At 43.7% G+C, this 26477-nt stretch overlaps 1 protein-coding gene across 2 annotated transcripts in view; it reads right to left on the bottom strand.

Annotated features, from left to right (window-relative positions):
* HEG1 (heart development protein with EGF like domains 1) overlaps window positions 1-26477 on the bottom strand; it is a 92473-nt gene that overhangs the window by 5957 nt on the left and 60039 nt on the right. For both annotated transcript variants that reach the window (XM_012528029.4, XM_058295670.2), the window contains 5 exons: window positions 25021-25155; window positions 19560-19602; window positions 19394-19431; window positions 11043-11130; window positions 7981-8155 (listed from right to left, as the gene is read on the bottom strand). In XM_012528029.4, the coding sequence (XP_012383483.2) occupies window positions 7981-8155; window positions 11043-11130; window positions 19394-19431; window positions 19560-19602; window positions 25021-25155 (479 nt within the window). The remainder of the gene's footprint in view (window positions 1-7980; window positions 8156-11042; window positions 11131-19393; window positions 19432-19559; window positions 19603-25020; window positions 25156-26477) is intronic.

The raw sequence follows: 26477 nt of genomic DNA, 5'->3' as shown, positions 1-26477 counted from the left end.
CACTGCCCATTTTTTAAAAGGAGATTTAAAAGAACGTTCATCAAGGATGGCCCAGGGATTTCAGACTAATGCAGGTAAAGACCTGGATTACTCCTGATGTGGTGATGGTCATGGTTCTGATTATTAATATCTCGATTTTTTGGAAGTCTCTTTCTCTGTGGAGTTCAACAGGCTTTAAATCCTCCCCATGCTGTTTGCAAAATGTTACTGTTCTTGCCACTCAACTGACACAAATGGAAGAAATGACTTGTGCAAGGTTGTGCAACCCCTCAGAGATGGAGCTAGGACCCCACACTGGGAGGCCAGCAGTGATTCTCCAGTGTATCTGTATCAAGTAACAGTTGAATGGGTCATGGACGATCTGATCTTGCAAAAAACCTCCCTGGACATAGCAGGAAGCTATTTTGGGCAGGCGCTAATTTAGGACTACAAGAGGCAAATTGTTGCTTGGCAGAAATAAAACACTAGATATTGTGTACAGGCATACCTCGTTTTTCTGCACTTCACTCTTTTGCATGTCGGAGATACTGCATTTTTTAGAAACAGAGGGTGTATGCCAACCTTGCATTGAGCAAGCCTATTGGTTCCATTTTTCAACAGCATGTGCTCACTTCATATCTCTGTTCATATTGTGGTTAATTCTCACAATATTTCACACCTTTTCATTATTATTATATCTGTTATGATGATCTGCGATCTTTGACACTATTGTAATAGTTTAAGGTATCACAAACTGTGTCCCTCTAAGATGGCGAACTTCACTGATTACTGTGTGTGTTCTGACTGTTCCGCTGACTGGCCATTCCTTGACTCGGGCTTCCCTATTCCCTGTACACAACAACACTGAAATCAGGCCAACTGGTAACCCTACATGGCCTCTGAGTGAACGGAAGAGTCCCACGTCTCTCACATTAAATCAAAAGCTAGAAATGATTAAGCTTAGTGAGGAAGGCACGTTGAAGGCCAAGACAGGATGAAAGCTGGCCCCTGGAGCCAAAGAGTCAACCATATTGTGAATGCAAAGGAAAAGTTCTTGAAGGAAATTTAATGTGTTTCTCCTGTGAGCACAGAATGATAAGAAAGTGGAACAGACTTTTATTGATGATATAGAGAAAGTTTTAGTGGATAGAAGATCAAACCGGCCACAAAATTCCCTTAAGCCAAAATCTGGCCCTAACTGTCTTCAATTCTATGAAGTCTGAGAGACATAAGGAAGCTGCAGAAGAAAAGTGTGATGCTAGCAGAGGTCGGTCCATGAGGTTTAAGGAAATAAGCCATCACCATAACATAAAAGTGCAAGGTGAAGCAGCAAGTGCTGATGGAGAAGTTACAGTGAGTTATACAGATCTAGCTAAAAACACTGATGAAGGCGGCTACACTAAACAAGAGATTCTCAATGTAGACAAAACAGCCTTCTCTTGGAAGAAGATGCCATCTAGGGCTTTCATAGCTAGAGAAGAGAAGTCCACGCCTGGCTTCAAAGCTTCAAAGGACAAGCTGACTCTTGTTAGGGGCTAATGCAGCTGGTGACGTTAAGTTGAAGCCAATGCTAGCTTACCATTCTGGAAATCCTAGGACCCTTAAAAATTATGCCAAATCTACTCTACTTATGTTCTATAAATGGAACAACAAAGCCTGGACGACAGCACATCTGTTTACAACATGGCTGAGAGAATCTTTTAAGCCCACTGTTGAGTGAGACCTACTGCTCAGAAAAGATTCCTTTCAAAATATTACTGTGCATTGACAACGCACCTGTTCAACCAAGAGGTCTAAAATGAGATGAATGCTGTTTTCATGCCTGCTAACACAACATCCATTCTGTCGCTCACTGATCAAGGAGTCATTTCGACTTTCATGTCTTATTATTTAAGAAATAAATTTCATAAGGCTATTGTTGCCATATATAGTGATAACTCAGATGATCTGGGCAAAGGAAATTGAAAACTTTCTGGGAAGGAGTCACCATTCTAGATGCCATTAAGAACGCTCATGATTCATGGGAAGAGGCCAAAATATCAACATTAATAGGAGTTTGGAAGAAATTGATGCCATCCCTCATAGATAATTTTGAGGGGTTTAAGACTTCGGTGGAGGAAATAACTGCAGATGTGGGGGAAAGAGCAAGAGAACTGGAATTAGAAGTGAAGCCTGAAGATGTGATTGAATTGCTGCAATCTCATGATGAAACTTGAATGGATGAGGAATTTCAAATTACAGATGAGCAGAGAATGTGCTTTCTTGAGATGGAATCTACTGCTGATGAAGATGCTAGGAACACTGTTGAAACACTTAGAATATTACATAAGCTTAGTTGATAAAGCAGCAGTAGGATTTGAGAGGATTGATCGCAAATTTGAAAGAAGTTCTACTGTGGGTAAAATGCTGTCAAACAGTATCACATGCTACAGAGAAATCTTTCATGACAGGAAGAGTCAACTGATGCGGCAAACTTCATTGTAGTCTTATTTGAACAAACTACCACAGCCACCACAACCTTCATCAACCACCACTCTGTTTAGTCAGCAGCCATCAATACAGAGCAAAAAGACGATGATTTGCTGAAGGCTCAGAGGATGGGTAGCATTTTTTAGCAATAAAATATTTTAAAATTAAGGCATGTACACTGTTTTTTGTTTTTTGATATTTTGCTATTGCCCACAGAATAGACTACGATGTAGTGTAGACAGAATTTATGTATGCACTGGGAACCAACAAAGTTCACGTGACTTGCTTTCTGGCAATATTCACTCTATTGTGGAGGTCTGGAGCCAGATGTGCAACATCTCCAAGGTGTGCATCTATTATTATAAGTGTGAATCCTACGACAGCCCCATCCGGGAATCACCAGGGCCACAGCCGAGACCACCATGAGAGACAGCCTTCCCATTTAGGAGACAGCTTCCGGCTGTATGCTGGAAGCTACAGGCAGATGCTGCCTCTACGCCCTGCACAACCTACTATTTTTGAAATGAAGACTGGGTTCATGTAAGTTCTTGACTATCTATTTAAGGCAGATCTTCAGCTAATGCCATGGAAACATGCAACTAAGTTTGGTTCTATGACACTGTGTTACTGCACTATTCTGGGGTGGAATAGTGCTCAGAAAGGGCACGTGTGTGTGGGCACATATGTAAAACCTTGCTTAGTTATGGCCTCAGTGATTAAAATAAAAGGACTTTCCTGACAAACAGAGAAAAGCATAGTCCTTTGCAAAAATATCAGTAGAAACATTTTAACTAGAACTAAGTTTGTGTCTCTGTTTATCTTTCCCTTCATTTCTTCTTGCTCCTCTTCTTCCAGGTCAAGTTTTTCAAAATGAGTCAATTAAAACAAACAGCCCCTCAGCGCGAATAAACTTGCCCTTCCCATCCAAAGTCTGAGTCCTAATGGTTTATTCCCATAGCAACCAGGAGGATTATGGCTTCTTTGAGATGAGACTGTGGAAGAGCAAGTTTTCATGTTTACCGCTACAGCTCAAACAGCATGCAGGAGAGCGCCTGACATCCGTTTATTTTTCAGCTCAGGCGCCCCCGTTAGTGTTTGCTTTAGGGCTGACGTAGTGTAATGTGCAGTGAACTATGCAGTGCGTGGAAACATAGCCTTGGTTAAATCCGATGTGGGACAGAAGAAGCCAGGGTCCACAGTGTTCTCCCACCTTTCCAAACGATGCAGTCCAGGGCTGGACGTATGGAATTACTAAAGACCTCCTGGGTAGATGATATTCTAATCTGAGAAGTGCTTGTTGATGATTGCATTGAATTATTCTCTTTCTACCCTTTTCCAGTCCCCAGTTCTAACCACCCAGCTGCAGGAGGTAAACCACGGCAGACAGGAGACAAAACCGAAAGTGTCGGCCCATCCTGACGAAGATGGTGGCGTGAGGCACTTCAGGGCCCCGCTCTCCCACAGAAGCTTTGAGCAACCAGCAAGAACTGGCAGAAACATCGTTCTGTTACAAAAAACAGTTACAGGATTGCAGTAACAGGGCAAGCGCCAACCAAGAAAATGGCTACTGAAATGGAGAAGGATCTCCTGGTGCCCTGGCTGAGCCCTCCCTCTGGGAATGTGGGTTCTGGGTCCCAGTTTCGGAAGGAGCAGAGTAACCTTTGCGCACATGCTGGGAGCATGTGTGTCTGGTCGTCTGTCTGAGGGGCTCGTGGTCCCAGAATGCGCCCTGGCGGCTCACAGAGCTCTCCTACAGAATGCTCTGGGACAGCAGGCAAGTCACGCTGCCTGGGGCAAATGTCTGGGGACACATGGTACAGTGCCTGGGACCTTGAAGTAAATGTTTGCTAGGGAAGAGGTGCAAATAGGGGAATTCCTAAAGTCAAAAGTCCAAGACAAGAAGCATAAGCAGAAAAGATGGGGGAGGCCCCCAAACTCATTGTATGGATAAGGGAAGTATTTGCACAGGTCAATCTGCAATGTCTGGAAAAGGTGTTTTCCCTTTTCCTTCTTTTTTTTTTTTTTTTTTTGTTAGCTCCTGGGATTCAAGGAAAGTTCTGTCATACAGTCATAATACAAGCTGGATACAAACTTAAGGAATAGATGCCTCAGAGTCTAAATTTCAGAGATAAGCCATTAAAATATCAGAATATTCAGATTTCAGTGAAAGGTTATAAGCATACAAAGAAACAGGAAGTGATGGCCCAGGCAAATGAGAAGATTAAAGTGCGAGAAACCATCAATGAGGAGGACCAGACATGGGACATACCAGAAAAAATTAGGACCCTTTAAAAAATGGTCCTAAATATGGTAATAATGCTAAAGGAAAACACAGGCAAAGAAAGAACTAAAGGGAATCAGGAAAACAATAGATGAACACAAAAAGAATATCAATAGACATGAAAATTACAAAAAGGAACCAAACGAAGCTAAAGACCATAGGAACAGAAACTTAAAATTCCCTACAGGCTCTCAACAGCAGATTGGAGCTGGCAGAAGAATCAAAGAACTTGAAGATAAGACATCTGAAATCATCCATGCTGAGGGCAGAAAAAAGAATGAAGAAAACTGAACAGACTCTGAGGAACCTGTGTGCCATCATCAAGTGTACCAATACATACATTGTGGGAGTGCTGGAAGGAGAAGAGAGGAAAGGGGAGGGAGAAGATTCAAAGAAATAATGGCAGAAAACTTTCCAAACTTAATAAAAAACAAATATACACTTCCAAGATGCTCAACGAACTGCAAACAGGATAAACCCAAATAGATCCACACTGTGCCACGCTGTAATCAAAACATCAATTGCCAATGATATAGAGAGCATTCTGAAAGAAGCAAGGGAGAATTAATATGTCATATTCGAGGGAGCCCCAATAGGATTAAATGCCAATTTCTCATTGGAAGTCATAGAAGCTGGAAGGCAGTGGAATGACATACTTTAAGTGCTGGAAGCCAAAAACTGCCAGCCGAGGATTCTGTATCTGGTAAAACTGTTATTCAAAAATGAGGTAGCGATTAAGACATTCCAGATAAATAAAAGCTGGGGAAGTTCATCACCACTAATCTGTCCCTACAAGAGATGCTGAAGAGAGTTCTGCAGGTTGGAAGGAAAGGACACTAGGCAATAGACTGAAGCTGCACGAAGAAATACTTCAGTGAGGTAGCAATATGGGTAAATATAAATGCCAATACAATGGTATTTTTGGTTGTAACTCCACTTTTTTAAAAAAATTAATTAATTAATTTCTCTCCCCTTCCCCCCCGCCTGGTTGTCTGTTCTCTGTGCCTATTTGCTGCATCTTCTCTGTCTGCTTCTGTTGTTGTCAGTGGCACGGGAATCTGTGTTTCTTTTTGTTGTGTCATCTTGTGTCAGCTTTCCGTGTGTGCGGTGCCATTCCTGGGCAGGCTGCACTTTCTTTCATGCTGGGTGGCTCTCCTTATGAGGCACACTCCTTGTGCATGGGGCTCCCCTACGCGGGGGACACCCCTGCGTGGCAGGGCACTCCTTGTGCGCATCAGCACTGTGCATGGGCCGGCTCCACGCAGATCAAGGAGGCCCGGGATTTGAACCGCGGACCTCCCATGTGGTAGACGGACGCCCTAACCACTAGGCCAAGTCTGCTGCCTGTAACTCCACTTTTTACCTCCTACAGGATCTAAGGGCAAATGCATAAAATGTAATGATAAATCCATGATTTTGGATTTATAATACTATCTTTGACAATGTTATATGTGACATATTATCTGTCATAAGAACTGCTATAAAGGTGGGGGGACAAAAGGGTATAAGAACATAGTTTGTGTATACTATTGAAGTTAAACTGATATCAAATTTAGGATATTAAATTTAAGCCCCATGGTAACTACAGAGAAAATATCAGAAAATATGCAAGCTCATTGTGGCAGTTTATGAATCCCCAAAAAGAGAGATTATGTTTGTAAACTGGCCTGTTCCTCTGGGCATGATACCCTTTTGAGTGCATTGGATTCAGCTGACATGTCTTGATTAAATTACCTGCTAGGATTAAGGCTTTGATTCAACCATGGCAGTAGGGCATGACATAGGGTCGAGTCCCTGCCACCTTGGTGGACTCACATAAAAGAACACTCTCTCAAGAAGACACACAGAAGAAAGAAAAAGATATGCGAAGAGAGAGAGCTGCATAGATGCCACAGGAGAGAACTTTGTCATGTGACAGAAAGGAGAAGGCTCGAATAGCTAAAGCCCCAAGAGAGAGATGAGCCATTTGCCCGATAGCCTACGGAGGAGAGACCTGGCGGAGCTCGGCAACCATCCTGCTTCAACACATGGCTGCTGATATGGTGAGAAAGCAATCTTGAGTTGGACACTTCAGGGCTTTGGGACTGTAAGCTTTAACCCCAAATAAACACCCTTTATAAAAGCCAACATATTTGTGGCACTTTGTATCAGCACACCTTTGGCAGACTGATACACTCATAGAGACAGAAATTAGTGTACAGGTTGCCAGGGGCAGGGGTCAGGAAGAATGGGAAGTTAATGTATAATGGGTACAGGGCTTCTGCTGGGGAAGATGGGAAAGATTTAGTGATGAATGGTGGTGAGGGTACTGCAATATTGTGAGTGTGAATGGTAGGCTTGGGAGTGGTTGAGATGGGAAAGTTTATGTTAAATACATGTTCCCACAGAGAGAGAGAGAAGGAGAGGGAGGGGGAGAGAAAGGCGGAGGGAAAGGGGGGGAAGGTGAGATTGAGAAAGAGACAATGACAATTAAATGCTTATACATGATTCAGCATGGAATCTAGCAAGGGTGGAGAAAAGGCTCAAAGGTACATTATTGGGGCATATAAAAAAATTGGCATTTAGACTATAAGCTTTATATCAATGTTAAATTTCTTAAACTTTATAATTGTACATAAGGTGGTGATGTAAGTGAATGTCCTTGTTCTTAGGAAATGTACATGGTAGTAATAAGTGTTCAAGGAGCATGACGATTGATGGGTAGATAGGCAGATAGAAGTGCATGAGAGAAAGACTGCTAGATAGCTAGATAGAATGACATGGCAAACGGGGCAAATGTTCAAATTGGTGGATTTGGGTGCCTGGGGGGCAGGATGGGAGTAAGTTGGAGTTCTCTGTATGGAATCTGTATTATTTTTACAACTGTCCTATAAACTTAATAGTATTTCAAAACAAAAAGTAAAAAAAAAAAAAGGACCAAAGCATAATTATCACTATATTCTTTCTCTACCTTTCAGTTTCTAATCCTATAACTTAAAGGCAAATTTGGAACAGGGGGTGATTGCTAAGACCCCATTAAAGTAAGGTACTCAATATATAGACATATCCTTCACCTCCCAGTGCCATACTAGTAAATACCATATAAAGAGGTCATAAGTAAATTGAATATTGAAATACATAAAGAGGCCCATGTCTCCATTCTCTTCAACCCTTCAACTAGCTGTAATACTTTTACTGCTAAAAACAAGAATTCCTTTACTTCTCAAAGAAAACTGGCATACTGAGGCTGCTCCAGGTATGGGAATACACACCGAGTAATACACATCTGTCATCTGGAGGAGGTTTTTGGTACTTCCATTCTCATGCATTTCAATAGCTTCTCGGCCCCATTCTTGTGAGCGAGGGTTCTTGGGGTACTCAGCATATGGGGACATTTGGAAATCCCCACTTTTGAAGATGAGTTTGCTTATATCATTTTTATTCTTTCTGTAGGGTAAAAAATATTTGAAAAGTTAAATGAATCATGTTCTATAAAGACATGGTATCTGTGAAAGTACCAACAATTTTAATTTTTTTATTAGAGTAGTTATAATTTTACAAAGAGAATCAGGCATAAAATACAGACTGCCCATATACCACTCTATTATTAACATTTTCATTAGCGTGGTAAATTTGTTATAATACATGAAAGAACATTTTCATAACTATACTATTAACCATCATTTACAATAGGGGTCATTGTGTTGTACAGTCCTGTCTTTTTTTTTAATCATTTTATTTTAGTAGCATATAAACAATTGAAAATTTCCTCTTTTAACCTCATTCACATATATAACTCAGTGCTGTTAATTACATTCACAATGTTGTATTATCACTACCATCCATTACCAAAACTTTACCCAACTATTATTTAATAGGGCAAATTAGACCAAAAACTGAGGAGTTATTGTTTTTGTTTTTAGTATTTGTCTAATATAAACACAAATGCAATAAGATGGGGAAAAAAGATGCAAAAATCTTCCAACCCAAACAGCCCAGAGTATCAGGACAAAGAGAAAGAGAGCGCAATGGAGCAACTGAGGCTAGTCTGAGGACAGAGATCCTTGCATTTTGAGAGCAGCAGGGGAAACAAGAGTTATAAATTCACAGAATGCTAGAGTCAGAAGAGTCCTTAGAATTCCTCTGGTCTGATGGTTTCCAACCTGCCCGAACATCAGAGTCTACATTCCAGGTCTCTGGGGATGGGGCAACATAGCTCAGCAAAGGAATGTGACTTATTTTGCTACTATAGCAAACATGGGTCATGTTTTGCTACTGGCAAAGCTGGGATTAGAACTCAGGCCTCCCAACTTCTGGGTCAGTTCTTTCTATTATAGGAAGCTACTTCATGAACCATAAAAACAAGTTTTGTTTGCAACCCCCATCCCCCCACACACATTTAAGGCCTATATATATGCTCATTTCAGCAGCTCAAGAAATCCTGGCACAAGTTCCCTACTTGGGAGATTTTACCAACTAGAAACTGCTGGAATATGTGTTATCTGCCTATTTAATGGGCCCACGAACAGAAATTTTTAATTATATTTGCCCTGGGTAAGAAAACCTGAAGTTTCAACCTTCTTTCTCACTATTCTATATGTAAATTTTCCAGGAAGGCAGATAGTCGTAGGGAAATGACGAGGCCATAAAATCAAATGTCCATCACGTGGCTTTGGCCCTTCTTGCAAGTTTCAGAACAGACATGTCACTGTTGCTCTTGGAGGGTGGGGTCTCCAGTCTCAAAGACTTAGTCATTCACAGCTACAAAATTTCCCTTCCAGTAATCGAAAGTCCCAGCTCTGGCCACCTGGTACAGGAGACTCAACAGGAGGCCTGTGCTCCCTGGAGCACCCTGCTCTAGCTCCTCTAGGTAACTGTCCCTAGCCTTGTATTCAGAATTTCATTTCCATTCATACAGTTTATCTTTGATGAATTGATGGCAATTTGGTGAATGATGGGCAGAGACAGGACATACTGTGGGGCCGGCATTCGAGAATGGGTGGCCGGGGCAAACTGCTGCAAATCCCTGGCCTGACTCTCAGCAGCCTTATTAAAGACAGTGGATATCATAAAATGTCTTTTGAATCAACGATAAAAAAGGTAACTTGGTTCTTAGTCCTGATAATTCCTGCCCATTATTTTCTAAATCAAAGAGTGTAATTTTTCCTTATCTGAATAGTCCCAGAGAAGGGAGACCAACTCCTTTTCCAGTAGGAACGCAATCACCACTGACTGCCAGGAAGCCTAGAGCCAAGTTTACTGCTGCCTAGCTAGCTATTCAGCCCACGTTCCTGCTACAGTTTCTCTCATTTCTTTCAGGTATCTGCTTTCATCCGTTTGTCTGTTTGCTTCTTGCTTCAGATTTTCCTTTTTTTTATTCCCCCCCTCCTTGCGCTTACTTCCTGTCTGCTCTCTTTGTCCATTTGCTGTGCATTCTTCTGTGTGTCTGTATTTATTTTTATTTATCCCCACCCCCACGCTTGAGGCTTGCTTGTCGTCTGCTCTCTGTGTCCATTCGCTGCTCCCCTCTTTGTATATTTTATTTTATTTTATTTTTTAAAAAGATTTATTTCTCTCTCCTCCCCCCCCCCAACCCCGGTTGTCTGTTCTCTGTGTTTATTTGCTGCGTCTTCTTTGTCCGCTTCTGTTGTAAGTGGCACGGGAATCTGTGTTTCTTTTTGTTGTGTCATCTTGTTGTGTCAGCTCTCCGTGTTTGTGGCACCATTCCTTGGCAGGCTGCACTTTCTTTTGCGCTGGGCAGCTCTTCTTATGGGGCACACTCTTTGCGCATGGGGCTCCCCTATGCGGGGGACACCCCTGTGTAGCACGGCACTCCTTGAGCGCATCAGCACTGCGCATGGGCCAGCTCCACATGGGTCAAGGAGGCCCAGGGTTTGAACCGCCGACCTCCCATGTGGTAGGCGGACGCCCTAACCACCCGGCCAAGTCCGTTGCCTCTTTGTATATTTTAGATAGTGTCTTATCATATATGTGAATTGCAAATAAATGCTCCTATTCTGTGTGGTTTTTTGGTCTTTTCACTATCTCGATAGTGCCTTTTACAGCAGAAAATTTTTAAGTTTTGGTGAAGTCCCATTTATCTTTTTTCTTTTGTTGCTTCTGTTTTTGGACATTCTTTTTTAATAAATAAAATAAGGCCCCATTTGTTCTCCTCCACTTTCCACACAGGCACCAACTATCATTTCTCCCTTTTTTAATGATTCAGTCATATTTTGATTTAAATTGCAAACATCCCACACATTCTTTAAAACAGTTTAAAAACACTGGCCCTTGCATAGCAGGAATAATTTGACTTTAAACTCCCACCACTTACCTGCAACAGGTAACAATCAGTGCAATGCCCAGGATAAGCAGAAGTCCGCCTCCAGCTGCTGCGATCACCACGGTGATAAGCTGATAGGCTAAACATTGAAAAAGAAGAAAAAGAAGTGACTACAAAGAGGCAATGAAAGACTAGATAACCACAAAAGAACATGATCTCTCCTGTGGCGGCAGAGCCACCACCCTGCCTCTGCTGGTGACCTCACCTACACCTGTGCCAGTCACAGGCTCTGCAGCAGGCTCTCTGCTCTAATACTCTCTCTGGAGAAGAGCTGCCTCTCCCAGCCACTCCTTGAATGGTGGTGCCCAGACCAGCCCCTGATTATTTTTTCTCTTAAATAAAGATATGAGTTTTTAAAAAAATTAAATTTGTTCAGTTTCAATGACTGTTCTATATTCTAAGATTTTTGTCTTGCCTTTACTTTTTTCAGTTAAGATGGGTGCATGTCACGTGTATAAATTATGCCTCAGTAAAGTTGATTTCTTAAAAAGAGAAAACAGAATATTTCCTTGGCTACTTTCCCACCTTTGGGTGTTCATTGTTTTTTAAAATTTTGTGAATTCACATTGCTAGTAGACATAAAAATTCTTGATTTTGTTTTAGATCTTACCTTATATAAAATAAAAAGGAGGCAACCCAAGTTAGATTCCCTAGTTTTATAAGAAATATTACTGGTATGTTAAATCCAGAGTCTTGGAATCACCAAATAAACATGCTGGACACGTAAGGAGACCCACAATAAATACTGAATTTAATGATGAGAAATCAGCAGTCAAATTGAGGCAGGCTAGTGCGGGGAAGGAAAAGACGAATCTAGGACCTGGCAGAAAACCACAGCTGTGGAACACGTGGCCGTAGGAACCATCCTTGAGGGAAGGACCCCACAAGAGGGCAGCTGGAAGAACCCTGTGAGAATTCCCCATTTGGAACAGGATTTCATCTGGGATCAAGAAAAAGCCCCAAATAATCTCAAGGGGCCTTGCCACAGGCGCCCCCCCTCCCAGGGGGTAATCAATCAGAACAGCAAACAGCTGGGGCTCCTCCCCCAAACATTAACAAGGGGCAGGGCAATTAATGGCTTAAAAAGCCAGCGCAGGGACTAGTCAACCTTTTTTCAGCGCTGTTATGCCCTTTCTCTCCCTGCCTGGACCAGCATGCAAGTACACCTGGGGACTTGTACTCTCTAGCAGGGACTTGTAGTCTATAAATTAGCCCTTTTTAGCCGCCCCCTCCCACTTTTTTTTTTTTTTTTTTACCTTTTTTGCCCCTTTTCTTCTCTGCCTGGACCAGCCCACAGGTATATCTGGGACTCATAATCTGTTAATCTCTCCCATTTCTCGTCTCTCGTTTTCTTAATAAACAACTGCCCTAACTAAACTGGCATGTTTTTAAATTCACGTTTGTAATATAGCCAAGAACCTAGAGGAAATCCAGCAACCGTATAGTAAGCACACATCATGTTTAACAGTGAATATTAAGTTTCAGTTCATTGGTTTTATACCTGTGTATAGCAGGCCAAATCATACTTTCAATGAAATCTATTAACTATCTGGAAATTCAAATGAAAAACAATCTTGTTTTCTGGTTGTAGAAATACAATTAATAAAATCATGTTCCCAGGTTGTAAGACCCAGGATAATAAAGGCCAATAACCAGATTTTCTATAGTAAATTAAGACCAGACTATGTGCTCCAGGTATCTGGTTAAAATCAAAGGCTAATGCACAGACCCAGAGGCTCTTGCCCCTTTCTGCTAACCATCAACATCACTTGGTGCTGGTTGGGAGTGAAGATAGGCAGTGATGAGATACGTGTAAGGAAAAGCCATGCAACTTTTACTTACCCTTTTATTTAAATAAATGGCACAGAAACCTGATTATTATGAAAACACTATCAGTATTGAAACAAAGCCAAACCCTCACTTCCTGACATGTATTTTAAGACAGAAGACAGATCTCTTGATTGATCTACTTTTACTCATCTCCACCAATACCAGCCTCAGCTGCTATTATCTCTTGTCTGGACAACTGCAGTCACCTCTGAACTCATCCTCCTGCACCACCCCGTCTTACCCACTCCTTTCAAAATAAGCAAACCTGATCGTGTCATTTCCATGCCTAAAAATCTGTCAGTGGCTTGCTTCCCTTTGTCCTAGATAAAGACCAAAATCCTTCAAGAGGGGCTTGCACGACGGTGCAGGGTCTAACTCCTGCTTATACCAAGTCCAAGTCTTCTCACTTCTAGCAAAACAAGGCAGCAGCCATTTACTATCTTAGCAGGGTGCTGTATATTAAGGTGGGAAAAAAGGCAGTGAATGTCTTCTTAGGCTTGTCTGTCCCCTGCTTTCTAGTTTGAAGAGATTTTCCAGATAAAGGAAACCCCACAGGAGTCTCTCTGGGTTCTTGCTGGGAGCAGATGAATTGGAGTTCACACCAGGATGTTAATGAGAGAAAGCACATTTATTAATGTCAGGGGACAGGAAATGGGGGTGTCTCAAATCTGCCTTATGGATTCAAACGGGGGAGAATTAATTGAGTAGTTACTATCACAATGGCAAGTATACATAAGGGTGGGCCTAGTTCTGAAGTAACTGCAAACAAAGGTAAGTTCAGTCTAGAATTACCATCATAATAGTAAACATACATAAGGGTGAGGCTAAGTCTAGAATAACCATAAATGGGTGAGACCTTTTAGAATGACCATCACAATTGCAGGTCTAGGCTAATTCCAACCAGTTTCAGCAATTTCAGATACTACTTTTTTTCTATTTTATAATATATGGGAATCTATATGACTTTATAATCATAATTATTTGTTAATGCTTTTAACTCTTGGTTATAGTTTCAGGCTTCATTTTCACTTCAAAACAAACTGGGCACTTTTGTTTACCAAGTAAGCAACTGAAACTATTTTAATGTTAGGTGAGGGAGGGCAGGACTAGTTCAATCTAGATCCTGGTGTTTGCAGACACCAAAGAGGAGCTGGATTCAAATTGCTGCAGTTCACAGACTGGAGAACTTGGAATTAGGAGTCCTACTTTCTTTTTGACATTTGACATTTCACAGTCTTTCTCAAGTAACGGCTCTACCTTTTCTTTATTCTTGCATTTGGTTCATAGGTTGATGTCATCACTGTCACCTTTTACCAAACTAACCTACTGTGTGCCTTAGCCTGTCCTGTATGCTACCTTTGTCCTTGTTTATATGCTTATCGGGATGGAATCTATGGGGCCCTCCGTCTTGCCAACCCCCCTTTTTGGGAACTGTTCACCTCTGCACGGCTACAGTGGGAGAGGGGAGGAAGTCGTGTGTGTACATGTGACACTGTCCCCTGGCCACAGCTGACTGGTCTGGAAGTAAACGTATGACACAAGCTGTACCAATTAGTTTCTTCCCAGGAATTTCCAATTGAAAGAGAGAGAGAGGTCCTTTTCTTTCAAAATGACTGATAACCAATCACACACACTCAAGGGCACTTTGGTGACTCTTTCTTTTCTGTCATGTTGTTTGGGAAGGAGAGCAAGCCTGTGCACAGAAACAGCAAAGAGCACAGATGAGAGACAAAGCTGGAGTCATGTTACTACGTGCTCTGAAAACAAGGTCCACGACCTCTACTTGCCGAGGTTCCTTACAATTCCCTGCTCCCTGCCATCCCTGATGCTGGAATTCCGTGATATACCCCATGATCCTTCTGATAAACTCTGCTGCTTAAACTAGCAAGGCTTATTTATTCCAGAAGTAACAAAAACGACCAATATACCTTCCTTTGAAACTCTTGAACTCATCACAGACCATCCTGGCTACCCATACTTGTTTTATTTTTAAATCCATTCCATTCTCTGAAGCTATTTTCCCTGACTGAGGACATTAGTGATGTCTGGTTAGAATTTTGCCTTTTAAATCTTTCCATTACTTTTGCATCATCTTTCTTTTAGGTGTTCACAGCAGTAGTTGTTTTCTCTGCATTTTTTGAAATTTCCCTTTCTTAAATCTGGAAGGCTGTAAGTGACCATGCCCTGTGGTCGCCTCCCTCCACCATGTCAATTTCGCAGATGATTTTTGTCACTTTCTTTTGAGGTTTCTGTCCCTTCCATCTTACCAAACAGTTCTTCCTGGTAGGAACCTTAGATACAGATTAGCAATCCCCTCTCCCTAACCCCCACTTCCTTTCCTTTCTGATATAAATTGAGGCTAGTTAAAGCTGAATGAAATATTTTGCTTTTAGCTGAATGAGAATTCCAGCTGATGTCTGGATAATTAATTATCCGCTCTTCCTCTCAAGCAGCTTAGTGCAGTTTTCCTGTGTATTTGGTATACTGACTCCCACCAACACACATTTCCACTGATGTGAATCTTTTTATAGCCCAAAGTAACAACAGGGTGAACACAACTGAAAGATGCTTTATGCACCTGCCACTGGACTGTGGGTTGGGTGGAAAGACAATGCAGAATTATCTTTAAATTGAATGCTGTAGTTTCACTGGCAGAACAGGAAGAGGACAATAAGTGGGGAAGACAGGTCCTAAATTTTTTCTGGCCCTGCCAGGAGTCTGGTGTGGAAAGCATCTCTCTTGAAGAGACACAGAATCTTTAAATGGAAAGTGTAGCAGTTTGATATTATTGATGAATTTCAAAAAGAAATATTGGATTGTGTTTGTAAACTGAGCTTTTCCTCTGGGCATATTAGATTATATTGGATTCATAGGTTTACTTGATTAAGTAATTATATAAACCTCTTGTGCCAGTAGGGCATGGCAAATGACAGAGTTAAGGGTTTTTTGATGTTGGAGTTTGATGCTGAAGACTTAACCTGGAGCCCCAGGCAGTAAGCACACAGAGGAAAGAGAAGCAAGGCCCAGAAAAAGAGAAACCCTGAGCCCAGGAAGAAGCAAGCCCTGGGAAGAGAGGAACCCTGAACCCAGAGAGAAGCAAGATCCTGGAAGACAGGAACCCAGGAAGCCGGAACCTTGGCAGACATTGGCAGCCATCTTGCTCCAACACATGAAAATAACTTTGGTAAGGGAAGTAATTTATGCTTTATGGCCTGGTATCGGTATGCTCCTGCTCCAAATAAATACCCTTTATAAAACCAACCAATTTCTGGTATTTTGCATCAGCACCCCTTTGGCTGACTAATACAGAATTGATGACCTACAAAAAGGGCATACTGTGAACATGGAAGAGGGATGGATAAAAATGTCTGAGGGCAGAAAAAGGTAAGCTAGGAAAATTACGTGAATTCTATCATCACAAAGTAACAAGAAGCATAAAACAGAACATAAAAAATATTTTTAAAAGGTAATAAGAGGGAAATGGTTAAAAAAAAACCCATGGCCTATCCAAAGAGGAGAATTCCCTAGAACTATCTAAAGTAACATCATACAATTAAGTAAATGAAAAACACTTCATAGTTTATTAGGTTTAAATGCGGGTTACAAAATAGTATATTCGGCGGTGTTCAATTTTTACTAAAAAGTAACACATTTCTGAAAAGACAAATACCAGTGCTTCTCAAAATTTAATATGTACATAAACCTGCATATTTACCAAATCTATGGGTCTAGTTAAAATTCAGATTCTGATTCAGTCGGTTTGAAGTAGGGGAGCCTGAAACTCTGCATCACCAAAAGCTCCTAAGAGATGCTGATGCTGATGGCCCACGGACCACATGTAGAAACAAAGATAAATAACAGTGCATTAGCAATGAGTTTTAATGAGTGATGAGATTGTTTATTTTACTTTTCTTCTTCTCTTAACTTACATCCATTTTCTAATTAATTTGGATTTAAAAAATAAAGAAAAATTAGTGCGGGAAGCAGATGTGGCTCAAGTGATAGGGCCTCTGCCTACCATATGGGAGGACCTGGGTTCAACCCCTGGGACCTCCTGGTGAAAAAGAAGAAGAGAAAGCATGCCTGTGCGGCGAGCCAGTGCCAGCGTGGTGAGGTGAGTGCCTGCACAGTGAGCTGAGTGCCTGTGCAAGTGCCCGCGTGGTGAGCCGAGTGCCCGCGTGGTGAGCCAAGTGCCTGTGCAAGTGAGTCATGCAGCAAGATGATGATGCAACATAAAGAGAGACGAAGAAGAGAGTCAAGGTGAAGCGCAGTAGAGACCAGGAACTGAGGTGGCACAATTGAGAGGGAACCTCTCCACATCAGAGGTCCCCAGGATTGAATCCTGGTGAATCCTAGAGGAGAAAGAGGAGAAGATAAAAAGAGAAATAGATACAGAAGACCACATAGTGAATGGACACAGACAGCAAAAACAGCAGAGCAGGAGAGAGGAGGCATACGGGAAGGAAAAAAAAGAATTAATGGGTATCCATTTTATGTTATTAAAAAACTAAATTAATTTTGAAAAAAATTAGTGAAGCAAACCAAGATATCATGCAGGATATTATGAAACTGTGAGGAGGAGTAAACATAAATCCAAGCAAAGGAGGAAACGTGTACACAAAAGAGTTCAAGGGCAAAAAGAAGAGAGGACATCTCTGATTAGAAAATTTGTAAAAGAATTCTGGGGCCATCTGACAAATGGTATAAGAAGACAGAATTGGTGAAGTAGGAGGTAAACAGATGTGGCTGCATGAAGAGAAAATAAAAAGGAGAACGGTGGGAAGACAGGTGCAGGCTGAACTGGCTGGTGGGGTGGCCCTGCCTATGCCGCCTTTCCTTCCTCAAGGATAAAGAACTTGAGAGAAAGGTTTGTCTTTTCCTATCCGGTTTGAAAAATGTTCTCTAAGAGGAATGAGGAGCGGAATCTAGTCAAAACCAGGAAGCTGGAATCTAGGAAGGCAGGCACATGCCCTGTCTCAGCCCAGGATATGTGGAGTTGGATAATCCCAAGGAATGTAGGAGTGAGGGAATCTCAAGACCATGTGCTTGGCTGGAAAAGCTGGCCTCCCCATCTCACTGGGCTTGGGTGGAAAAATCTGCATGAAGACAAAGCATGTCTTGCCTATGAAAAACCCAGCTGGAGCTACTGCCCCAAGAAGGCACCTATTGTCTTTGGTGGTGATGAGAGGTGACAGAAGTGGGTGATCAGGACCCTGTGTGTGGCGCAATACAGTGAGTCACAAGGAGTTATCGGGGATGAAATTCAGGCGTTCCTGACTCCTTAACCAACAACTAGGGCAAGTCTAAGATCTCAGGGAAAGAGGCAGATGGCAGGTGCTATTTGCTATTAGCCCCTATTGATTGTTTTTACAAGATTAAAACAAACACAGATATCAAAATGACAATGTGATATTTACCACACTGTCCCAGAGTTACCGAAAGTCACCATACGTTTACAAGCTGCCAGTACCCAAGGGTGGCCGGGAGCTATCCATCCAGACAGAAGTCTGCCCTCTGCTGGACGTGATGACGACGGCTGCTTGGACAAAGGAAGACGCCGATCAGAGAGAAACCCTGACCATTTCCGGATCTCCACGGACAGAATGTGGAAGTCTCGACTTTTTCCCAACACAAGAACTGAAAGAATAGTGAGTGGATGGAGGGCAATATCTTCAGGCATATACAGTATTTAATAATCTCTGAAAAAAAATCACTGAATGCTTTCAACACTTCACACACTGGTGTTCCCTGTCTGGATCACCCTTCCCTTCACTAAGAAATGCGAACTATTTTCTAGTAAAACTGTTCAAGGGATATGTTTGACGAAAGCAGGCTTAGAGCGCTCGTTCATTCGAGGAGAGGCCGCAGGAGGACGGCGGCTCTCATTCCCGGCTCCCAGGCTCAGCACACGGGGGAGAGCAGGGCGAGCAGAGCCCCTAACCCCTCACCTTGTATCTCTTGCGCTCTCGTTCTCTGCCTCCACACGGGCCTGGATTTGAGTAAGTTTCTCGCACATCTGAGGCCACTCTGCTGTACCTTGAACCGTCCCCCTCCCTTAAGTCATCCTCAGTCCATCCTGGGTGAAGTTACTGAAGCCTCTCTTGTTTGTAACTCTTACAGTGTTTAAAGATAAGGTTTGCCAGCTTAGAAGCATTACGGTGTCGTCATTACCATTAGCCCTGAAGCGCCCCCCCTCCTCCCCAGGAAGTATTGCTGCTGTTCTTCCAGCCTCCTCTGGGCCTGCCCTGCCCGCCCCACCCCCCCCCACACACACACACTCAGGCCTTATTTTCTGCATTAACACTCGGCACAGGCAGGGGGCTTTGGAATGCCTTGACCTCCCCTGACAGGCCATGGGCCCTGGGGACGCCAATCGAGTCTTTGTTGTCCGTAGTTTTCCCCATTCCCGCCAGCACAGGACCTGAGAGGGCAGGGGATGTTTCCTGAGGGAGGAGGCTAACGCCCTGGGCAGGCCCCCGCCCAAGGAAAACTCTGAAAGCTTGTATACTTACGGTTTCCACAGTTGAGACCACCAAGACCAAACGGGCAACTGCAAGTTAATGAAAAAAAAAACAACAACAAGAATTAGTGTCAGATATCACAAGAAATGATTTACCTAAGTAATGTGCAAATAAGGTGTGCCACAAATTCGTCAGAAGGAAGAAACAAGGAGCCTACCTCATACAGGTTTCATTTTCAAGCCTGTATCCATCTTCACATGCTAAAGAGAAAAGCAAAATCCATGAGTGGATCTATTTACCTCCGTCTGCCCAAATCACGATTAATTAAACTCCAGGCATCCTGAAGTCCATAAGAATATCCTAGAATCAGAAGGCTACAGAGAGCTTTAGGATTATCTACAACTTGACCTACATACTGTTAATGACTCAACTCTTTACCCTATCAAGAAATTTTTCTTAATCTCTTTGTGGTTCTTAGTTTCCCATCTGTAAAAAAAGAACAATAATAGTATCTAACATATAGGTTTCTTGGAGGGGAAATAAGGCATGCAAATGGCTTAGCACAGTGCCGGGCACCTAATAACCACCAACTAAATGTTTGCAGTTACAGCTACCATTCAATAAATGCAATTCTTTTTCATAAATGCTCTATAGATTTAAAATGTCCTCTCTGTAACATCCAAATGCCTTGCCTCCTTTAATCTAAGTCAAACCTTTAACCCAACATTGTTCCGAAGGACAATGAAGAGGTGGGGGCTGCAGGTAGCATCCTCTAGGTCAAGGTCCTAGTGGGTGTCCCAATTTTCCTAAGAGAGTGCTCACCCTTTAGTCTATGCAGGGGGTTTTGGAAACGGTTAGGCACACCCTTGGTTGGCATCTCACCTAAGAACTTTGAACCCTCTGGTGTTGCCGCCTGCGGTGGAGCCATTCCCCCAGAGCAGCAGTTAGTTCCTCAATTTATTTGGTCGCAGAACTCTTTCAACACTACAATAAACTGCAGAGCACCATGAGATGTAAGGCATGCTTGGGTGACAACGGACAATAAAAAATGGCCTCAGAGACAAATTCGTTGCGGGAAGGAATGATGAAAATCTGATTCATGATTAGTATATGATATATACTGCATAAATGGTCATGAATCAGAAAAGGTACACAGCAGTCCCCAAGCAGATGACAGGCCCATGGTGAGTTGTGTGCGCTGGCAGGCCTTGGGGCTCAGGGGGTGCACGCCTTGCAGGCTGGCTCCTGAGCACTCTCAGCCTTCCCGGCATCCTCTGCCATGGAAGATACGTGCATAACAGCCACGATATAGGTGTGTGTAACCTTCATCCTCCTACCTGCGTTGTAAAGCCTAATGTTCCTAGCCCCTGTTTTACTGTCATAGACTATCTATTAACAAATCACTAGAGTTTTGTGGAACGCAGGCTGGAAAACCCTGTTCTGAATAATCTATAATTTATCTCACAGCAGATCATTAGAGGGCTGTGAACCTAGGCAGCACAGTTTTTGGATCCACAGCAGCATTTTCTCTGAGCTACGTGATCTCGAATTAAGAGTTATTTATTCTAAGAATCAGCCGTGGGAAACTCCCGATGGCATTTTTCACAGGGAAGTCCCGGACCACGTTGCCACAGTATCACTCAGTAAATCCCTGAAGAGGATGCCCCAGAGAAAGTTCTCTCAGGCCTCAATGCCTAGGAAGATGGGGGTGCTCTGCCTCTTACAGACCCCGACGCACAAAACTGTGTTTCTTTCTCAGCCTCAGTGTCCAGGAAACTCAGAATTGGAATGAATGGCCCACCCCTAGCAAACACACAGGCCCTTACAGTACACCTTTCTACAAATTCACTTTCCTTCCAGCCTCAACGAGGGTTTATTTCCCCTCCAATGTGACTTACCTTTTAAATGCTTAAATTATTTTTAACATCTTACTTTATGACAGGAATTCTGATTAGGTGCCTCAAATCCTTTTTGCAACAAGGTAGAGCATACTCGCCTCCCATTTAGGGAAGGAGTAACAAGGCCCAGTCTCCCCAGTCTTGGCTGCCTTTGAGGTCTCCACTGCTCTTACCCGGGGCCCTGTGAAGGAACAACTGGCCTCTCCTGCCTCTCTGGGGTGGACTCGCCATGCCTGGCAGTCCTCTTCCCGCTCCGCCACCCTGTGCTACGGCAGGGATGCGGGAGTAGAGGAGCCGCCCCTGGACGCTACCCGGCCTGTGTCTGCAGGGCAGCTACGCGGGGACTGCCTGCTTCTCCACTGACTCATCCCCGCATGGCTCAGCACCGAGGCAGGCTGATGTCACGCCAGCCTGTTCTGTTCTGGATGCTTCTTCCTGGAAATGTTTTTACACCAAATCTACCCACCCAACAACCCAACCCTCGTCTGCTGGGTGGGAGCTTTCCTTTCCTGGGCTGTTATCTAGCCAGATGTAAGGACCATCTGTTGTCCTGCCTGGGAGCTAGAAGGTTGGGCTGTTTTCATTTAGCTTCAGAAGTGGCCTCTCTTTATTTCAAATGTGTTCATTCAGTCATTCTTCGAAGATGAAGCGCTCATTCCTGTGTGCCTGGCACCATTCTGGGGCTCTCAGAGGGGAAATCTGTGTGATGGGTAAGTTCTTGTGTCAACTGGCTAGGTTACGGTATCCAGTTGTTTGGTTACAAGCGCTGGCCTGGCTGTTACTGTAAGGAGATTTCATGGAATTAAAACATCGGTAAGTTGATTGCATCTATGGCTGATGACATTTACAATCAACTGAGGAGACTGCCTTCAGCAATTAAAGAAGTCTCATCCAATCAGTTGAAGGCCTTGAAAGAAGATGTGATGAGTTCAGCAGTCAGAAGGGAGAATTTCCACCTCTACTTCAGCCAGCCAGCTCCTCCTGGGAAATTAATTCATTGAAAACCTTCATCCTAGCTCCCAGCTTGTGGCCTGTCCTTTGGAACTGGACTTGCACAATAGCGTGAGGCAATTCCTATTTTAAAAATCTCATAATATTTAAATTACATATATATCCTGTCAGCTCTTATTTTCCTAGAGAACCCTAACACACCTTGACAGTGAGGCATTCCAGTGCTACTTAGGGCCAGCTTCTCCTCTCACACATGCTCACACTTTCACCCACAGAGCTTTGAAGACAAAATGAATGTGGCAGCAGATAGCACCACGCCCCAGCTGGACTTCCCCTATTGCTATGGGACACAAGCAAACTCAAGCCTTCAGGCCTTCTAAAAAAATAAGTATATGGTGGAGCCTAAAAAACTCATGTTTCCTTTCAGGCAATCTGTCGCATGAATTCAAAACAGAGTGAAGCCCTGCCAATCTTTTATCTGCATAGTCTCTGCCCCATCATTCATGTGTTCATTCAGTAAACATGTGCTGAACTCTACCATGTGCCAAGTGCTATTCTAGCGTGCCTCGGCACTCTAGGCACTTGGAGTCTGGTGAGAGAACGAGACACACAGATTGCTGGAATGCAGAGCAGGATGCCTGCATGATGGAAAGAAGTTATAAAACCTATGGGAAGGGAAACTATTAGAATTTTATATCAAGCTTTGAAAGCATGTTAGACATTAAAAAGACATTTTCTGTGACACACTAAGAAATGTATGTGAGCAACAGAAAACACTATAGAGACTTGCTAATGCACAGCTATAAACTGCAGAGATTTAGAAAAAGTCTACACACACCTCTGTCCTCCATTTACAGGATGTGAGGTCCAAAAAGGGACTGTTTTAAATCCCCCTGTGCTCCACCAATGGCCAGAAGATGTCACTGTTAACCCATCACAACCCAGCCAACAGGGCTATGGCCAGGGAGCTCGGAATCCATTCATCAGAGACCAGGTGGCTGTGGACTGAAATTCTTACTAACAGGGATATTGTTGAGAAGAGGCTTCACGGGGCTTCAGCAACAAACCCAAAAGCTAACCGAGGTTTCCTTATGTTGCTTCATGGGTCGTTACTTGATAAACATCAATGACTGGTGCCTGTGTCATTTGCATTTGGTGACTCTGACAGCTCTGCTATGGCTAACGCTGACTTGAAAGTGGAATGACTTGGAAATAGAGTGAAGTGGCTCAGGTGGCTCTGGAGGTTGTCCCAGAGTCCAGAGCACCCACTCCCAGGGCACCAACCTGCATGCCCACACCCCTCACCCACTTTGCCTTGCCCTCCGAGCAGCTACGCAGCTGCCAGCACACAGGGATTTTAGCAAGGTCACCTTCCCACATGCACTGGGCTCAAGCCCAGTTTCTAAGCAGGGCAAGGAACCCCTGACCCTAAACCAGATGAGATGGGATTAGGAAGCATGCTCTCTCTGTAGTTAAGTGGCAGCTTCCTCCTCCCTTCTCTCCTCAGGCAGTTTGTTCATCCAGAGCTGAGGTCGCTGGGCCAAAGCATTCTGATGTCCAGAGATGCTGGGGGCCAGTCCCACCGCAAGACCAATGCCCAACACAGCCTGCCCTCCTCTAAAAAACCCACTTGGGTCCTGCACACAGAGCCAAGAATAGCCAGCCTTTAAAAGGACTTTGCATATGAACCTAACAAAGTCAGAGCGTCAGAAGCTTGGGATGAAAGTGCTGCCCTGAACGGTATTTTTATCCTCTCCTGATGAAATGAGTCCTCTAAAGGGAAGTCCGGACAAAAATAAGGATGCGGTTTTTACTGGGATTCAAGTGCATCTGTCTCCAGCAAGGTGCGGACTGAGCAGGAAAACCGTGTCATATGCCTGCTAAAGGGAGGTGACGTTTAAGGCACCATTATGGTCTTTCTATTGCTAGTTTTTCTGATGAACACAATTGCACAGATCAGAATTCAGCAGTCTTTTATAAGTCAGGTACACAGTCCTCTGATGTAGTATTTTATTTTTGCACTATACTCACTGAGTAGACTTGATCTCAAACTTAATGAATTTAAGCCTCACCTGAAAGGTTAGCAGAATTACATTTCTTCTCTCAAACACTCATGAAACCTATAAAATTAGAACTCACTAAGTCAACAACAATCAGGGTAAAATAAAAGAGCAAATGCTGATGGCTTACCAAGTCCTTCCATATTTGCTGCCTTCTTTAATGCTTACAATGCACAATGAAGGCTTAGCATACCCATTTCACAGAGGAGGAAACTGAGGTGCAGAGAAAGCAAAGGGACCTGCACAAGATGATACACGATCAGTGAGACAGAGCCGGGCTTTGACTGGGTTTCTGAGCCTTGCCAAGCACTCTGTCCACTGAGCCACAGGTGGACAGACCTGGCCCCATACTTATACCTCTGTTTTAAAAGATTAGTGGACAATGGTATAAAACCTTGGGGGTTAAAGCAATAGTTTTTCTAACTTCCTTTTAAGTGGAAAAATAAAAGAAAGGAAGAAAAGGCATTGCAGCCACAGGCATTCTATTCTCTTTTCTTTTCCTTGGAATTTGACTTGCCAGGCCAGCATGCACCAGTCAGAGATAATACTATTATTCCAAGGAGATAATGTATTCCATCCAGCTATGAGCAAAATAACAAGACTGGTTACCCTCAGTTTAGAACAGTCACACCTGTAGCGGAGAGTCACACCTATAGCAGAGAGAGTGAGCGAGAGCAAGCCCACATGAGCACGTGTGAGTGAGCCTAGCAAAGAAAAGCATCTCTGTCCCGGGGGCAAGCCACAGTATGCCCAGCAAACCCGCCCGTACCTCGGCAGGAGTGGTCCATCTTGTTGAACTGAAAGTAGCCCGACTTGCACTGGCACAGTGCGATGCCATCCAAATCGGTGCAGATGGAGGTCTCTTTGTCACATTCCGGACTTTTCCGCTTGCACAAGCTGCCCGCTGGAATGGAAAGACAAGACAGTAAAACACGCAAAACCTCCTCCACTTGAAACAGTAAAATACACGACCTTTCTATTTAAAGAGGCTCTGAAAACAGTTTTCAAAAAACCCTTCATGGTGCCAACACTCCTTTCAGAGGTCCCTCCTGCACTGGTTTCTGCTACCCCTTCCCTGGGTCAGCCCGCAGATGTATTTACGAAAAGTTTACATGCATTTTCCCATTTCAGACACACAGCAAAACCAGGGGCAGGGTCGCCTCCTCCCAGCTTCCTCCCAGCTCCTGGTGAATAAAGCCCTGGAGGGGGTGATGTCCTCCGTCCTTCCCGTTAAATGTCTACGCAGGGAGAATCTGCTCAGACCTAGAAAGCATGACCACACTCTTCTTAGGAAGCTGAGGATTCAGACCAGGAGCAGCTGGAGACGGCAACACCCTGCTCAGGCCGAAGTCCGCGTCTGTGTGTCTGCACTGCCTGACTGGACACAGCCCCACTTCTTGCTGCCCCAACAATGCACCGCCTAACAGACTTACAGGGAGAGGAATGACACATGGCCCGCTTCGCTGGGCTGCACCGAGATCATGTTTGCCTGCCTGCCTCCCCTGGGAGATGGAAAGTTGCTTAAGGCTGATTCTCTGTGGGGTCTTTGGCACCTTGCAGTGCACGTGTGCTGAGGTGCCACCACCGGCTGCCTCCAAGAGGACTCTGTCAGTGGGCCGCCTCCATCGCTTTCCAGCTTATTTCCTACGTGCATATTTATCTGGCTTTGTCCAGCCCTAGGCATGGAGGCTGTGCTTTTTTCAAGGATGACGAAAAACTATTTCATTGTTATCAAAAGCATTCATTGTTGGGGTGATGGGAAAGTTTTGGTATGGTGCGGTGATGTGGTAGCACAACACTGCAAACAACTGAATCATAGAGCACACATGGCTAAAACGGCAAATTTTATGGTATAGATATGCTACCGCAACCAATTCTTCAAAAAGCATTCATTGTTGGGCGTGTGACACCGTGAGGTTTTCTACAGTGATCAAGGCAAGGATGGATTTGACCAGCTATGTAAAAAGGACACAGAAAACTGGGATATGGAGACAGTAGAATAAAAATATGAAATCAGTTGGCTCGGGAGCTGTAACTGACCCCATACACTGGGCAAGGAAAGGTCAACGTGTGCTGCTGTTATTAGGAGACAAGAGCAAGTTCAGACTGGGAAAGAGCTGCGAGGGCGCAGCGTGGACACTGCAGGGAGGGGCGCCCGCCAACTCCAGGCCCCGACTCCCCTCTCTCCTTAAGGAAGATATGGAACCCATTCGGAAACCAGGCACC

Source organism: Dasypus novemcinctus, chromosome 4, assembly GCF_030445035.2.
Source record: "Dasypus novemcinctus isolate mDasNov1 chromosome 4, mDasNov1.1.hap2, whole genome shotgun sequence".
NCBI classification, from domain to species: domain Eukaryota; kingdom Metazoa; phylum Chordata; class Mammalia; order Cingulata; family Dasypodidae; genus Dasypus; species Dasypus novemcinctus.
The sequence above is the reverse complement of the archived record's forward strand: the minus strand, read 5'-3'. Positions and strand labels throughout refer to the sequence as shown.